Here is a 16,914-nt window from a genome sequence, read left to right on the forward strand (position 1 = left end):
ATGGACCTTCTGGAACGATACAAATTATCCCACATCGGACGTTCTTATGAATAAATAAACTTATGATTGATACTTGTACTAGGATTGAAATTGTATATTTGCGCCAGATGCGTGTTTCATCTACAAATGACTCATCAGTGACGCTCAAATCAAAAAGTAAAATCACAAAAATTCTGAACTCAGAGGAAAATCAAATCGGAATGTCCCTAATCACATGGCAAAATCAAATGACAAAACACATCAAAAACGAAAGGACAACAACTGTCATATTCCTGACTTAGTACAGGCATTTTCAAATGTAGAAAATGGTGGATTAAACCTGGTTTTATAGCGCTAACCCTCTCACTTTGTACAACAGTCTCATCAAATTCCGTTATATTTACAATGATGCGTGAACTTAACAGACATAATAAATTAAATAGTCAAAATATGGGTACAGCAGTCATCATCGTGTTACAATTTTAAAAGAAACAATTTCGCGTGTCTGACGTTAGAAAATTTATACGTCACATTTTTTTGTCGTTCAATGTTTATACAATGTTATCATACAGGGTTAAAAAAAATCAAAAGTATGTAAGTTCTATAGAATTTATAAGAATCCACAAATGATTCATTCCATTAACTATTAGATAATTTTGACGTTTGTGGTCCATATATTTTCTAATTTATAATAGAAATATAGCATAATGACATATTATAGAACAATAACATAGTGACATGATCTTTTAAAGTACAGAGTCACGTTATAAGAACCAACGAAACACAAAATGTCGCATATATAAAACCCACCAGCAAAAATGAAAGATAATACAAACACATTGACGGGATGTATAAGTACTGAGCCACGTTAAATGGATATCACAGAAAACAATCCAACAGTAAAAGTAATATTAATAATAGAACAAAGACAAATGAAAAAAACAATATAACACGTTGTTAAGATGATAAACAACTTTAGTACGCAGAATCTATACAACAAGATCGTCATGTATGTTTGTGAAGTAGATACGGAATATTTATCAACAAGGTCTTGTTACCTTCCGATGAAATTTTTTTAGAAAAAAGACGAGACGTTCTTTGACATAAATCTGGTTCATCAACTTTCTTCTCAGACACTGATGACGTTTTACAAAGTCTGAGTAGGAGCTGCAAGCTCTTGAATATCGAATAAGTTTGGAAATGTATATCTCATATGCAGGTGTAGTTTGTATATTGCTACTAAGGTGGGGAAATTTATAATTTCAAAATTAAAATCGTCTCGTTTGCCATAAATATGTTAAAAATGTCAAATAAAGAACGAATTTGAAGAGCATTGATGACCAAAAGTTCATGCAAGTTTGCCAAATACAGATAAGGTTATCTATTCCAGAGGTAGAAATACCTTAGTATTTCAAAAAAATAAAGAGAGGATTTTTGGATCCTCCAACTCAAAGTGCTTAATCCACTAAATTGGTATAGATATTTCCAAAGTTCATTACCCCACTCACTGTTTTGTCTTTGTTAGAAGTTTTACTGCTCTCTATACTTACTTTGGTAATAATTGTTCAAGCAATTGATCAGATTTCTTTTTTTCTTCAAGAAAAGCTTCAGTCCTCTGTCCTACTAATTCTTCAAGATTGTTAGCATATTGTTCCATCCGTCTTAATAATGCATCTAAGATGTTGTGACTAGCTGATATTCTGTGGAAAGCCAGGCAAAAACAGGGGATAAAAAAAATAGCAGTCTTGAAAGATAGTTGACGATTGAATGGTTGATTAGGAAATACAAAAGTCGAAACTATAAAAAATAAGGAGATACACTCATCATAAAATTTTGTAAGCTAGACGTGCGTTTAGAAAGATATGGCTTAATACAGCCTAGGTGATCAATTTCTGCGTTATAATTACATATCAATACATTTAACATAATAAAAATTCAAAATAATAAATACGTGTATTAATTTATGAGTTTAGTGAAACATCTCATTTCCGTTTCCCATACTTATTTAATAAGAGTTTCAAGGAAAAGCAACACTTTGTTTTAGTTCAATGATCTTCAATATTTCTTATATCATTACAATACTGTAACGGAGATATAAATGGCAAACCTTTTTTTGGGGGTATATATCTATGCTTGCATGTGTTTTACAAACCGATTTTTAACACTAGCAAGAAAAAATTGACGTGTTGCTTTCACAGAAGACATACATTTCGTCAATCTCCCATACAGACAGAGTTATCGTCCTTTCCTCCTCAGATTGAGGAGGAAAGGACGATAACTCTGTCTGTATGGGAGATTGAGGAGGAAAGGACGATAACTCTGTCTGTATGGGAGATTGACATTTCGTCGTTGAATGATTGGCTTTCGGTACTGCGTTTGTGATTCTACGTTCGATGATATCTGTAATATGAATATAGATATTGAAAAGTTTCAAATTTTGTCCACGCTGTTCATAAAATAGGGAAAAGGGTTGAAAATGCACCAAATATTTATATTCAATATGAATATTCACATCTTGCCTATTAAAACTATCAAATTATTGTTCAAAAATGTTCTCTAAAATTTCCTACCGGGTTCACTGTTTCACAGATATTCGTTGATGTAGATATTTATATTTATATTTAGTATTGGAATACATTTATATAAACAAAAACAATTAGAGTAGAAAAAATGTTTTTTTGTATTTGAAAATTCGTTCTATAATTTCATGATTTAAATACAAATCGATCAAGATACCCGGCATATAATTTGTTTCGACGGACACGCATTTTTTTTTATAAACATGATCATCTGTGATAACAACATTAACGGTAACATTTTTTCAATACCATATGGCCATTTCGACAACGAATGTCTCTTAATTTAGTGATGACTGACGCAAAATATTTAAATACAAAACACATTAGACATATGAAGCGTACCAATCATAGATGGAAGGTTAAAATCAAAAATAAAGTTAATAGTTTAAAACAATTTTATTTGACCATGACGTATCATCCCACCTAAAACTCAGGACATTTTACTAGACGGAAAAAAATTAACAATGACAGTTAAGCCCTCATTTTCCGTTATCGCACTGAATAATGTACATACCCGGTAATTTCTTTCAGCTGTTTCTTGATAGAACGAAACGTTGGTCGCTTGAATAAACTTTCATCCCAACAGGCCTGCATCAAATCAATCATCTTAGGTACGTCATCTGACATTGCTGGTAGAGATGGTCTAAACGGGTTATCTCCCTTTGTCTTTACTTTTCGAATAACATCTGCGACACCCAAAAAATATAAAGATGAGAAAGAATGTTGAAATATTTTTTGTATAAGCTTAGGTCTACAAATATATATCTTGTTTTTAATAACATGATTGTTCGTTAATAAATGCAACAGTATTATACCGGTGTTCAAAAGTCATAAATCGACTGAGAGAAAACAAATCCGGGTTACAAACCTAAAACGTCATTTGACAATGCTGGGAGAGATGGTCTAAACGGGTTGTTTCCCTTTGTCTTCATTTTTCAAATAACATCTACGATATAACAAAATAAAAATAAAAAAAGCAGTTGAAATAATTTTTGTATTAGAACATTTAAAGACGTTATTTTTTTTTTTACAAAATGGGTGCAGAAAGGGATAAATTGACGAAGAATTAGAGAATCGTTCATATCTAAACACTCGATATTTAAACCATCGGTCATCACTTTTCAGACATGAATTTTAATGATACTAATGCAGATATAGTTAATGAATGAGTCAAATACTGTTAATAATAATTTTGAGAACAGGGATAAGATAGGGAACAAATAGGGAAAGGGTGATGAAAATTTTTGTTCTCTTTTTGAAAAAATAGTATTGCCTTCTAAATGTATTAAAATTTGTATCAGTCACCAATACGACTCTGCTGATATTAAATTATACATTTATTAGCAAATTCAAAGTACGCGTATAGATATTGTCAATGCTAATTTTATTTGTTTTATAATTCAAATTCAATTCACGCCTCGGTAGTTCTAATGATTTAAATATCGAAACATATAGATTGACACAAAAAACACGTGATTGTTAAATGTGTGTAGATGTAAAATTGAGAATGGAAATGGGGAATGTATCAAAGAGACAACAACCCGACCATAGAAAAAACAACAGCAGAAGGTCACAACAGGTCTTCAATGTAACGAGAAATTCCCGCACACGGAGGCGTCCTTCAGCTGGCCCCTAAACAAATATATACTAGTTCAGTGATAATGAACGCCATACTAATTTCCAAATTGTACACAAGAAACTAAAATTAAAATAAGTAAGTTTCTTCTGTCGTCCATGCTTTCATAATTGTATTATAGGTACTGTTATATAAATATATATCGTAGACACATCACTTTTAGGGCAATACATGTAACAATAGTTATAAGAAGACAGGTTTTTGACATACAAGAAGCAAGTATTTAACCACATTCAATACATCTTTTAAACAATTATTTAAAAAACAATACAGGTGTTAAAAATGAAAGAGACCAACAATAGTCATCAACCTTTCACTTTTCCCCCCAACTCTTTCCCCTATTCTCGATTTCTACATGTATTTTAACAATAACTAATAGATACGTTCATATACGTCAACGTTTCAGATACAGATACGATACGTCTTTAAATGTCCCACTTCTATTAGAAGTTATTAAAGGTACAAGGTAGGTCTTCAATAACATGTCTTGTTTTTATTCGTTGAAGTCTTCATTCTTCTGTCTTGATTTTTGAAAACTTTATAGTTTGTATGTTTGTTGAAAGGTCATACAATAAGGTAGTTTTTTTAATGAAATACTAGGAACCAATTACGAAATCTTGCCTAAATAAGTATAAGACATACATATTTTGAACCATTATGCACATTAGGGAGCTTCAATGGGGGGGGGGGGGGGGGGTGAGGGTGTAGATGACTAATTTTGTCCTGCAACCATTATGCACATAAGGGAGCTTCCATTTGATTTTAATGGGGAGAGGGGGAGGGTGTAGATGACCAATTTTGTCCTGCAACCATTATGCACATAAGGGAGCTTCCATTTGATTTTAATGGGGAGAGGGGGAGGGTGTAGATGACCAATTTTGTCCTGCATTTATTTTAAGTTGTTATCTTTGTCTTGCTTTTTAGTTTTTCAATTAATTCGATCGTATCTTTTTTTTTACTTAAATTGTCACCCTGTATTTTTTGGCACAGTGTCTCATCCAGCATTTCTTTTTTTTTTAACTGAAACTCCTGCCCTGCCTATTTTTCAAATTTCGTCCTTGTCCCCTTTAATATCAAATGATAGCTCCCTTATGTATATACCGTGGATTGATGCCTTCTCTGTTTCCTCTTCAAATGGAGACATTCTTGTCAGAATCTCAAACATTATCATTGCAAAGCTGTACACATCTGACGATTGGGAGACTTTGTCTCCTCTTAAACATTCTGGGGCAAACCATATACATTCTGAAAATAAATTAAAGCGTTTCTAATACCAGTTTAAATTCATTGCTAAACTTACAGGAAACTAAATTAAAAAGAATTTACGCTGTCATTAGTATAATTATATTTGCTCTTTAACAAAACATGAGTGGGAAGTTCCATACAATATAACGAAACAATTTTGAAGATGGGGCTATAGCACTTTTCAAAACATGAAAAATAAAGATGGGTAAAGTTCCATTCATCTCTTGCATATTTTGCAGCCTATCCCCCTTATAAGCCTTACAGCACATTTTAATCACCATTTTATAGTCTTAATTGAATTTATTTGCTTAGAGACATATTGACATGCATTTAACGTGTGTATCTTATGTATAGCAATTTATATTCTATATTCCAAATTCTATATTATAATTTGTATTCTATATTCTATATTCTAATTTATATTCTATATTCCATATTCTATATTCTGATTTATATTCTATATTCCATATTCTATATTCAAATTTATATTCTATATTCCATATTCTATATTCCATATTCTATATTCCATTTTCTATATTCTATATTCCATTTTCTATATTCTATATTCCATTTTCTATATTCTATATTCCATTTTCTATATTCTAATTTATATATTCTGTATTGATTTATTATTAAACAACTTTTATAATGATAATTGAATGTGACAAAAACCAACACCTCATAGATTCTTATACTTCAACTTGAACTCTGTCCGTCATTCCAATGCAATTTTCGTTGCATATTTCTCAGGAGCAGAAATGCATATGATATATATTCTTACCTTTTTCATTTTCCACACATTCGAGATGATTGCTTCCCAAAATAGAAGGTAATCCAAACTCGGATATTTTCAGGACAAACCGACTGTCGATTATACATCTATCGCTGTTCAGTCGACCATGAATTAAAATTGGTGAAGCGTGAAGGTAAGACATCCCCTAAAATTAGATATAGAAAAAAAACTATTCAATCAACCGTGGTTTAAAATTAGTGAAGCATGATGTTAAGACATTCCCATCATTTTATATTGAAAAAATTGTACATGTAACTATTGCAAATTCATGTATGTATTCCAATTTTTACATGTCTCACAAACCACTGTTATCAAAATGTTCGTATCTATGTATGTTGGCGTTTGTTTTTGTTGCACTTCAGTGTTCCTGATGTTGCTTTGTTTTCCTTTTATTATTGATGTTTTGCCATTGGTTTGAGTTTGTAGCCTGGATTTATTTTCTCACAGCCGATTTACGACGTTTGAACAGCAGTATACTAATTTTGCCTTTATCCATCTTTCAAGCACATTTAAAAACCAAAAAGTACAAAACGAGACGTGCAGATAGAAATTGCAGGCACCAATAGTTGAACACAATTGACTGTTTTAGATACTTAAACTTTTTTATAAATATATTAAAAGCGTAAGCAAAATATATAATTACTCGTTCATTATGACGGTGCTTAAAAGTGTCGTTAAAAATACCAAAAAAATCAAAAAATCAAATTAAAAAAAAAGTGGGGGAAAAATACTTTACATTGGCTAGGTCAGTCACTAAAGCTGCTTTGAAATCCCAATCAAGATTTAATGAGTCATTCTGTAAGATATCCTAAAAATAAAACAAAATAAAAACCTGCACGTAATATCAAACAACTACTTCTGACAAACAAAGTTCTTCTATCTTTTGTTGATATAAGATCCTGGTCCTTAGCTACCTATCATCTTATTTCATGAAACGAAAATACAAAGCAGCTTTATATAAGAGGAAGCTCACGTTCCAATACATGTATAAATAGGATGAACATTGTCTGTTTGATGTGTGATCAAAGAAAATATTTTGCATTTTTATGTTGAAATATGAACGATTTGTCACGAATATTACAATATAAACATTGACAATAAAATTGAGAATGGAAATGAGAAATGTGTCAAAGAGACAACAACCCGACCATAGAACAGACAACAGCTGAAGTCTACCAACGTTATTTTGATTCATTTAACTCGAGTAAAAGCTTTTAAAAGATGATTAGATAATTTACTTCAATTTTTTCGAACAAAAAGTGTGGTGATGTCGAAATCAAATACAGATTATATTGATTTTTCAATTCTGTTTACTAAAATGCAATGAATTTAGTAAATGCTGGATAATTTGTAACCGAAGATAAGCAGAGAAGAAAACTGTATGAGACACAATATTCCACAAGATACTATTTCATAAGATAAGATTTCAAGATCTCGAAACTCATCAATTTTACTTGTGGACAATAAAGAACCTGGAAACAAAGTAATGGTCCCTTTTAAATATCACCTATGCAACTATTTAAAAAATATGGGTCGATGTCACTGCTGGTGGACGTTTCGTCCCCGAGAATATCACCAGCCCAGAAGTCAGCACTTCGAATTTGACATGAATATCAATTATAAGGTCATTTTATAAATTAACCTTTTGAAAAAGTATGAATTATTGGAAATACTGAGGATTGTCATATCCCATACATTGATTACCTGCGCTGTATTTGGCCCAACCTTTTGCAATTTTGAGTTCTAAATGCTCTTCAACTATATACTAGTTTGGCTTTTTTTTTAAACTTTTTTTCTATCTTAGAGTCACAGATGAGACTTATGTAGACGAAACGCGCGTCTGGTGTATCAAATTATAATCTTGGTACTATTCAGCATCACATTTAGTACCTTGTTTGTAGGTAAAGTACAATGCGGTGATTTTTTTTTTTGCAATAGTGAAATGTAGACGTACCTGTAAACTTCCTCTAGAACAATCTTCCATTACTAGGAATACACCTCTAAGAGTCATATATAATCCGAAGAATTTAACCAAATTATTACATTGTAGGTCTTTCATCTAAATTAAGAAAATACTGGCATTTGTTATCTGATATTTTGTTTCTATGTATATTGCATTGTCGTTAAAATTTTGTTGCACTTCATTGTTTGGAGTGTTTGTGTTGTTTCGTTGTTTTCCCTCAGCTTTAGTTTGTAACCCGAATTTTTCTCTCTCAATCGGTTTGATACTTTTGAACAGCGGTATACTACTGTTGCCTTTATTTATAACGATTTCTTGAACAAACCAGTAAATCACAAAAATACTGAACCCCGAGGAAAATTCAAAACGGAAAGTCCCTAATTAAATGGCAAATTCAGTAGCTCAAACACATCAAACAAATGGATAACAACTGTCATGTTCCTGTCCTGGCACCGGTATTTTATTATGTAGAAAATGGTGGATCAAACCTTGTTGTATAGCTAGCTAAACTTCTCACATGTATGACAGTCAAATAGTTATAATCATGTGTTTACTCTAATGTACCCCCAGTTTTTACTCTTGCAATAAGTACAGGAGGGCTGACAATAGTTTGGATGCATCTGACTCGTTCATCATTGGTTTTTATGTTGTTTGTTGTTTGTGCTTAAGTCAAAATCAATGCAGTATGTTCTTCAACGTTGATTTTTTTTAATTAATCTCTCAATATTTCTTTTTTTATTTGGAAGACGATCACTGTTCGTAAACTGTGGATTCATTTATTTTCGTGGCTCCCAATTTTCGTCGTTTGAGAAAAAAATGAATTTTCGTGGCTGTTTGACTTCGTTTTTTTTCGAAAGTCTGTATACAAGCCGATTGAAAGTTAGTGCTTTGTTGAACCCACATGAAACCACTAAATCCACGATAATTAGTATCCCACGAATATTAATTAATTCATAGTAGTAATAACTATCATCATAAGAGGGAAGTGAATTAAACTCACCATGGAGTTTTTGGTGTTAAAGACCGTACGGTGACCCTTACTTGCTTACTTCTACCTGACTTTAGTCTCTAGTGGAGAGTTGTCTTATTCGTTTTATTTGTTGACCAATTTATGAATTTTTTGAAATACTAAGGCTTTTCTACCTCAGGCATAGATTACCTTAGCTGTATTTGGCAAAACTTTATCACCAGCCCAGTAGTCAGCACTTCGGTGTTGACATGAATATCAATTATGTGGTCATTTTTATAAATTTCCTGAATATAAAACTTTGAATTTTCGAAAAACTAAGGATTTTCTTATCCCAGGAATAGATTACCTTAGCCGTATTTGGCACAACTTTTTGGAATTTTGGATCCTCAATGCTCTTCAACTTCGTACTTGTTTGACTTTTTAAATATTTTGATATGAGCGTCACTGATGAGTCTTATGTAGACGAAACGCGCGTCTGGCGTACTAAATTATAATCCTGGTACCTTTGATAACTATTAGGAATTTTGGTCCTCTATACTCTTCAACTTCGTAATTTATTTGGCCTTTTTAACTTTTTTGGATTCGAGCGTCACTGATGAGTCTTTTGTGGACGAAACGCGCGTCTGGCGTATATACTAAATTTAGTCCTGGTATCTATGATGAGTTTATTGACATTATTGATTATTATTACAGAAATCGAAATGATGATAATACTAAACAGGTTTTCCCCACAAAATAACGTGGCGTACCTACATTTTTTAATTCTATCAGGAATTTTCTGTTTACAACCATTTTGAGACAATTAGTCTTCATAACTGCAACTAAAGTACCCTGTAAATAGTGGATATAAAAATGAAAAAGGAATTCAACGGCACAACGAAAAACCAACTATACAACTTATACAATTTTCCACAATCGACAAGAATCTTAATCGAGTTTAGATAAATAATGAATAAATGTTATGCATTTTTCAAACGAAAGTTCGAACAAAATTGATTACTATTATAAAATGGGCCCAAATATAAGCTAAGAATATGTTCTAGAAAAGGAGGCAAGTTAAACATGTTGAAATTCGTAGATCCATAGGAAATGTTAACTTTAATAATTCTTATATATTCCACACGTATTCAGACCCGACATATTTTGCTATGATTGCATAACCCGCCATACGAATCTCGATTCTGTATTAAGTATGTTTGTTACTGTGTTTCAAAATAACAAGCTTTTTAAAAGACTGGTATCAAATGATAGTATATAAGTAAAGGAAAAAAAGCAGAAAAAATTAAGGGTCCATGTGCTTATTTTTAAGATATAAGCCAATATAAATTTTGAGGGAAATGAGTCTCTAGTTTTCCATACTTTTAACTTTGGCCAGTTTTCTCTTTTTTTAAACTATCAAAAAATAACAAGGACTTTAGGATATTTTTAGAGGGTGTCCATGGAAAAACCAGGCAGTGGATGGCACATGACATATTTTGTTTTCAATTTTTTTTTCATCTATTTCATATCACAACTTCATTCTTTCTCAAAGTTAAGTTTTTTTTTTTTTATTTACTGCAACAAATAAAGAGAAAAAAAATACATAGAAAGCACTGAAAATTTATTGGAAAGGGGAGATAACTCTTTATTTTGTACAACATTTTGTTGCATTGTAAGTGAACTTTAAATTCATTTTCTAAGCCATCCACTGTTGATTCAAAAATATCTTTGACATATATATCCTTTGTATGATATCAACACTGCATTGGAATCAAAAATTCAGTGGGAACAAAAATCAAAGGATTTGCCTGATATTTACTTGGACAGCCTCTTAAATATAACTATTCAAACTATATGTTATAAAATTATAAAAAGAAATATAAGGGTTAGTGTAGAAATTTCTTTAAGCACTACATGGATAAAACTTATGATTCCAAATGTCTGGCAAAAAAATAAAAACAAGGAGAGCAATCATTCTTAAACAGTGGTTTCCATACACCTTTACCTTATATATAGCTGGTTTCTTATTATGTGATGTGAAGTCAGTTGTGGTGCTTATTATCTCATTTTGCAAGGAACGTAACTCATCAGTGCTCTAGAAAAATCAATATATCATGAACAAATATTTTTGTAGGAAAATCTCACTAAGACAAAGTCAAAAATTAAATTAAAGATGAAAAAAAAAAGATGTTAATATTATTCTACTTCTACGCTGTTCACAAAAATAACCACATTTCTACTTCAAGCCAGTTGCTCTTTGTAGGTACTGCGTAATTTGCATAATCTTCAATGATCAACATCTTCAGAAAATATTTTTTGAAAGATGAAATTTACAGAAAATTTTATTATTTAATGCCAGGACCGTCGACTGGTAACTTGGCTGATGACATCTTCGCAAGCCAAGGGTTACGATCCACTCCCCTCCTCACCACCTTTGCAGATGAGTTTAACATGTGTGATAACGACATTGGGTCATCTATCGATTGATTAAAGTCACGCCCATTCAGGATACACTATTCTTTAGCAATTGAAGCACTTGAAATCTCTTCAGTGTTAAGATGAAAACCCGGTAACGTCTAGAGTCTACAAACTTGGTGGAGTAGGAAACGAAAATATATGTTTGACATTCTTACATTTGTACACGAAACAAACACAGGAACTTTTATTTGTTGAATAAGAACATTTAAATTGTTCCTTTATATCGTCGTATGTTTATGGGGTAAAGAATTGTTGTACAATCAGCACGTGACGATTGTTTACATACATTTTCTACATAAACACGTGATCGCATTTTGATTGGATGCAGCAAGTTACGACTACAACCAATCAAAATCATTACCTCCTTGATCCGAAGTTATCTTTTAATCCGCCAGGGGAAGTAGTGGATCGTAACCCTGACTAGCAAAAAAGGGCTGATGATTAATAAGGGACTTATACTCCATCAAAAACAGTACCGCTAGAGTGATAGTAAAAAAAATTAATATTTAAATAAGAAATCTAAAATGAGGCAAAGTGTATATTTTATGATAAGTACCATACCATCAGCAGAGAAAATTTGCTGTGTTTACTACCGACCACTTGTGACCTGAATATGATATCCTCTAATCGAATATTCCACCACTGACTCTTCAAATCAGCCTCCTTTTTCAATCGTCTAAAAATTGATAGATTGGCAATCATAAATTATTTCCTTCAATTCCCAACTGATTTCTATTGCTCTTTCATCTACTTAAATATCGATATATGAACTTCGAACAACGGTATATTTTTGTTTATAGTAATTAAGATTTTAACACTATGCTGAGTGCTGTACCCTCATTTTTTTATTTTTTTTTTCATATTATGTCTGTTTGTTATCCATTCGTTTGATGTATTTGAGCTTTTTATTTTGCCATTTGATTAAGGACTTTTTGAATTTTCCCCGGAGTTCAGAGTTTTTGTGATATTACGTTATGCTTCTGTTGCCTTTATTTATATGTATTCGTTTTTTCTTTTTTCATATGAAGCTGTAGACATTCTATCATTTTAGAAAAAAGAGGAAGTGTAAGATGTGGTTAAGGACAGAATAAACCCCGGAAAATGACTGTACCAAGTTAGAAATAGGGCAGATGTTTTTACTATTTCCATTTGTATTCCATTTGTTTTCATTACTTGAAAAGAGTATATGATTGTATTTGTGTGTTGTGTTTTTTGTTTATTTCGACTTGCGGTTTTATATTGTAGCTTGATCATTTCTTCACTATTTGCATACTTGCATATCAGCGTTTTTTCGTTATCAGAAAGCGGAATTTCCCCCTCACCTTTACATATAACTTTTTGATAATACTTAACCTGTTCATTATAAGTCCTGCTATAACTATTATAAGAAGTATAGCAACAAACAAGCCAGCTATTAGTCCAGTAGAGTTCAATTCTGAAAAATAAAATAAGGAAAATATTTTAACGAATTGCCTTGTTCAGTGGTTCATTTTTCTTAATCGTTAAGTTGCATTGAACCTTTTCTCATAGTGACCAAACCTGCTCGTGCAGGTGCACTCGACTCCAATTTTGTCAGTTTCCAATGGGAGGTCAGTGATTTTCTCTGGGCACTCCAGATTCCATCACAAAAAAACTGGCCGCCACGAAATAATAGCCCAAAAGTGGCGCCTTAAAGTAGCGTTTTAACACCAACAATAAATCAATCATAAATGGCCTGCTACAATCATGATCATTGTTGTCACTGCTAATAATCAATGTTGTCTGGCATTTATAAAAATGGCCTCAGTACTCGGAGTACAAAGTGTGTGCTCAAACCACAAAATGTAGTAATTTTTATTGGCTAATTGATTTCAATCATGATTATGATGATCGTACCCAAACGTTTTATGACTTTAAGTCCAGGACATGTTATAACAAACCATTTTAATTGCACTTTTCAAAATGTGTAATTATGTGCATTATTATGATATGTATGTTATTCCTGTCATGCAAAATTTACCTTCGATAATTAAATTTTTTCTATATTTGACCTCTTTTTTTTCTTTTTTTTTCTTTAACATACATTAGATTGAGATTTAGGAAACAAGACAGCTGTATTCTGTCTTCATGCGCAGTATTTTAATCAACATGACAACAAAACTTCTGTTTTTCTGACAAACTAGATACCATTGAGATGGGAGCCATCTCTGTGGGCCCCGCTGTCAATAACGTGGGGTAAATAAGTTGTATGGATAATCTGATATGAAGCATTATTTGAAGTTATTACGTAGTCTCTTGTTTGATTTTATTCTAAGATTTTAAGTTAAAACTGATAAATATTCTCAAATTACTTTCATAGTATAATAGTGATATGACTGCATGATGTGAACTCATTGTTGACTACTCTAAGGTGACTTCTGGATATATGGATTGATGTTTGAACAATATGTTTAAAGGTGCTGCCCAATTGATATTTGTCACATATTTTTTGATTTATGCCTTCAATATATTATGACCCACCAAGTATAAAGTATGAAATATTAACGGTTCTCGAGAGGTAGAGCGGACACAATTTGTTAAGAACAACGAACGGATGGACAGACCGACGGACTGACCTTTGACCTAGGATGCATACATTATGACACATTCTCTGGTGTTGGTTAATATATATGTTAAGTTGAAAATGTTTGTCAGGTATAAAGTATGAAATAATAACAGCTGTCCTCTCAAAATATAGTGTGGATCAAATTTGTTAACGATGGACAGACCAACAGACAGACAGACTTTTGACCTAGGAAGTTGTACATCATGACACACCCTCTGGTGTTGGTAAAAATGGATGTCAAGTATAAACTTTGAAATCATAACTGTTTTCAAGATATAGAGCTGACACGATCTTCACCACAGGACACACAGGGTTGTCAACTGAAACCAAATTTTTTGACCTTGACCTTTGACCTAGGAAGTTGTACATACATCATGACACGCCCTCTGGTGGTGGTTAATAAACATGTAAAGTATAAAGTATGAAATCATAATGGTTCTCTAGATATGGAGCGGACACAAAGTTAAAGTGTTACGGACGGACGGACGGACGGACTGATCACTATAGGGCGACCCGCCTAAAGGCGGGGCCCAAACTAATGCAAAATTATAACCATACCTTTCATTTTACAGTGTGGATTATCTCCCTTGAATCCACAATCTGGTATGTTCTTTGGTGGTCCTCGATCTGACGGCCAATGTATTGAAGTATCATTCCTAAATACCATAGTTCCGATGGAGCCAAAATATTCTGCAACAATCTGCAAAATAGTATGAAAGTGATATAATCAGATGAATTGCAAAATAGTATAAAAATGAAGTATCAAAATAAAGTAAACTTTGTAATTTTGAAATTGTGAGGCTTTCTACCTTAAGAATAGATTATCTTAGCTGTATTTGGCAAAACTTTTAGGAATTTATGGACTACAATGCTCTTCAACTGCGTTCTTTATTTGTCCTTTTAAGAATATATTATTCAAACGTCACTGATGAGTCTTTTGAAGACGAAACGCGCGTCTGGTGCAAATATATAATTGCAATTTTGGTATCTATGATGAGTTTATTTGCAATAACGTGATGAGTGTTACTAGGATATTCAGTTAGCATTGCAAAGCAAACTAATATTTCAAACCATATCAGGCCCATGAACCCTTCAGGAGCACCTTATGTCACCCCCAGTTTTTGGTAACGTCTTTCTAAATTGGACAAAAAAAGTACACATGATTACATAGGGTGTACTTACAACAAAATCACTTGTAGCCATGTCCATGTCTAAAAGCTGAAAATCTGGTTCTCTATCACCGTTGTCATCAATGGATATTTTACCACTGATACCTAATAAACAATATGAAAATATCGCAAAGAGAATAGATATAAAAATCAAGTAAACAGTATACAACAACTACTGTGAATTCATTTATTTCGTGGCTATCATTTTTCGGGGATGGAGGAAATCTACATTTTCGTAGATATTTGATTTCGTGTTTTTGTCAATCTCTGCATATAAAGTTATAAAAAACTTGAAAATAGTTGAACATTTGAATTTGTGGTTGATCTGTATACACGAAATTCACAAAAATTTGTATCCAACTAATGATAATTAATCCATAGCAGTGGAAATCAATCGTCTGTCTTATGATCTGTGAACTTTCCAAAATGAGTTTATTCTTGTTTTTAAACAATACAATACTGTATACAGGTTGCATTTCTGTAAATATTGACAATGTTATTTCCCATAGGAACTCCTTTTACGGCTAAAACTGTACCACTTTTACTATGAAGTTTTGAAAAAAATCTTATCCTAGAATTGAAAGTTCATATGCACCACAATTTTTTTCAAAGGTCAAAATATAGGACTGTGCGGCATATTTTCAACGATTATAAGCCCTGAACTATTCAGAGTTTAAACTTACACTAATTTTCTTAACTACCCCTACCTCGAATGAAAGGTTACCACAGATTTCAATGTAAACAATATGCACGTGTATATTTACTGGTAACATTTCCAAGTTATGTCTCTGTGAGATGGAACACAGAGAGCATAACTGGGCACCAGCATGTTAACAAAATTAATTTTCTATGAATATTCAAGATCTCCCCAAAAGAGGCGTGTTTTGAGAAACAGCTGTAATGTGTAACCTATAACATGTTTCAAACTCTTTATAGTTTATGAGTGAGCGTGTGAAGGTACCCAGTAATAAACTTCTATGATTAGCTTATTTTCACTAAATAGCTAGACACATATTTTATCTGACAAATGTGAATCTTTATTTGTAGCATCAACGTTTCGCACTTTCGGAAACCCTAACTTAGGAACAAGAGACCACAAAATTTACAAAACAGATCAAAATCTACTTTAATTACCCGTTGGAGTCTTGATAATTTTTGTAAACAAGCAATATTTGATGAATAAATTATAATATTGTTAACAAAAGGGTGGTTTTCAGTTAATGGTGGGAATCTTGTTGCTTAGTCTTCAGTTTTCTATGTTGTGTTTTGAGTACTTTTATTTGTCTGTTTGTCCTTTTTTTTTTAAGCGATGATGTTGTCAGCTTATTTTCGATCTATGAGTTTGGCTGTTCCTCTGGTATCGTTCGCCCCTCTTTAAAAAACATTTGTCTACTTACCATGAAAAACTCGATTTTTCATTCTTCTACTGATATTTAGACCATCTCTGATATCTTCTCCGTCGGTTATTGTTTCATTAATGATTTGAGCATACACCGAAATTGAGTCGTAAAAGGCCGTTGTGAAAATATTTACCTGGTTTAT

At 32.3% G+C, this 16,914-nt stretch overlaps 1 protein-coding gene across 1 annotated transcript in view; it reads right to left on the reverse strand.

Annotated features, from left to right (window-relative positions):
* The window catches only part of LOC134694084 (atrial natriuretic peptide receptor 1-like), a 30,646-nt gene that overhangs the window by 8,025 nt on the left and 5,707 nt on the right, over nucleotides 1-16,914 (reverse strand). Inside the window, exons 5-16 of the mRNA XM_063555078.1 lie at nucleotides 16,770-16,905; nucleotides 15,386-15,477; nucleotides 14,762-14,903; nucleotides 12,942-13,054; nucleotides 11,147-11,236; nucleotides 9,916-9,993; nucleotides 8,187-8,291; nucleotides 6,969-7,040; nucleotides 6,221-6,377; nucleotides 5,296-5,439; nucleotides 3,073-3,244; nucleotides 1,530-1,679 (exon numbers count right to left, since the gene is read on the reverse strand). Coding sequence (XP_063411148.1) covers nucleotides 1,530-1,679; nucleotides 3,073-3,244; nucleotides 5,296-5,439; nucleotides 6,221-6,377; nucleotides 6,969-7,040; nucleotides 8,187-8,291; nucleotides 9,916-9,993; nucleotides 11,147-11,236; nucleotides 12,942-13,054; nucleotides 14,762-14,903; nucleotides 15,386-15,477; nucleotides 16,770-16,905 — 1,451 coding nt within the window. The remainder of the gene's footprint in view (nucleotides 1-1,529; nucleotides 1,680-3,072; nucleotides 3,245-5,295; nucleotides 5,440-6,220; nucleotides 6,378-6,968; nucleotides 7,041-8,186; nucleotides 8,292-9,915; nucleotides 9,994-11,146; nucleotides 11,237-12,941; nucleotides 13,055-14,761; nucleotides 14,904-15,385; nucleotides 15,478-16,769; nucleotides 16,906-16,914) is intronic.

Source organism: Mytilus trossulus, chromosome 13, assembly GCF_036588685.1.
Source record: "Mytilus trossulus isolate FHL-02 chromosome 13, PNRI_Mtr1.1.1.hap1, whole genome shotgun sequence".
Classification (NCBI taxonomy): Eukaryota; Metazoa; Mollusca; class Bivalvia; order Mytilida; family Mytilidae; genus Mytilus; species Mytilus trossulus.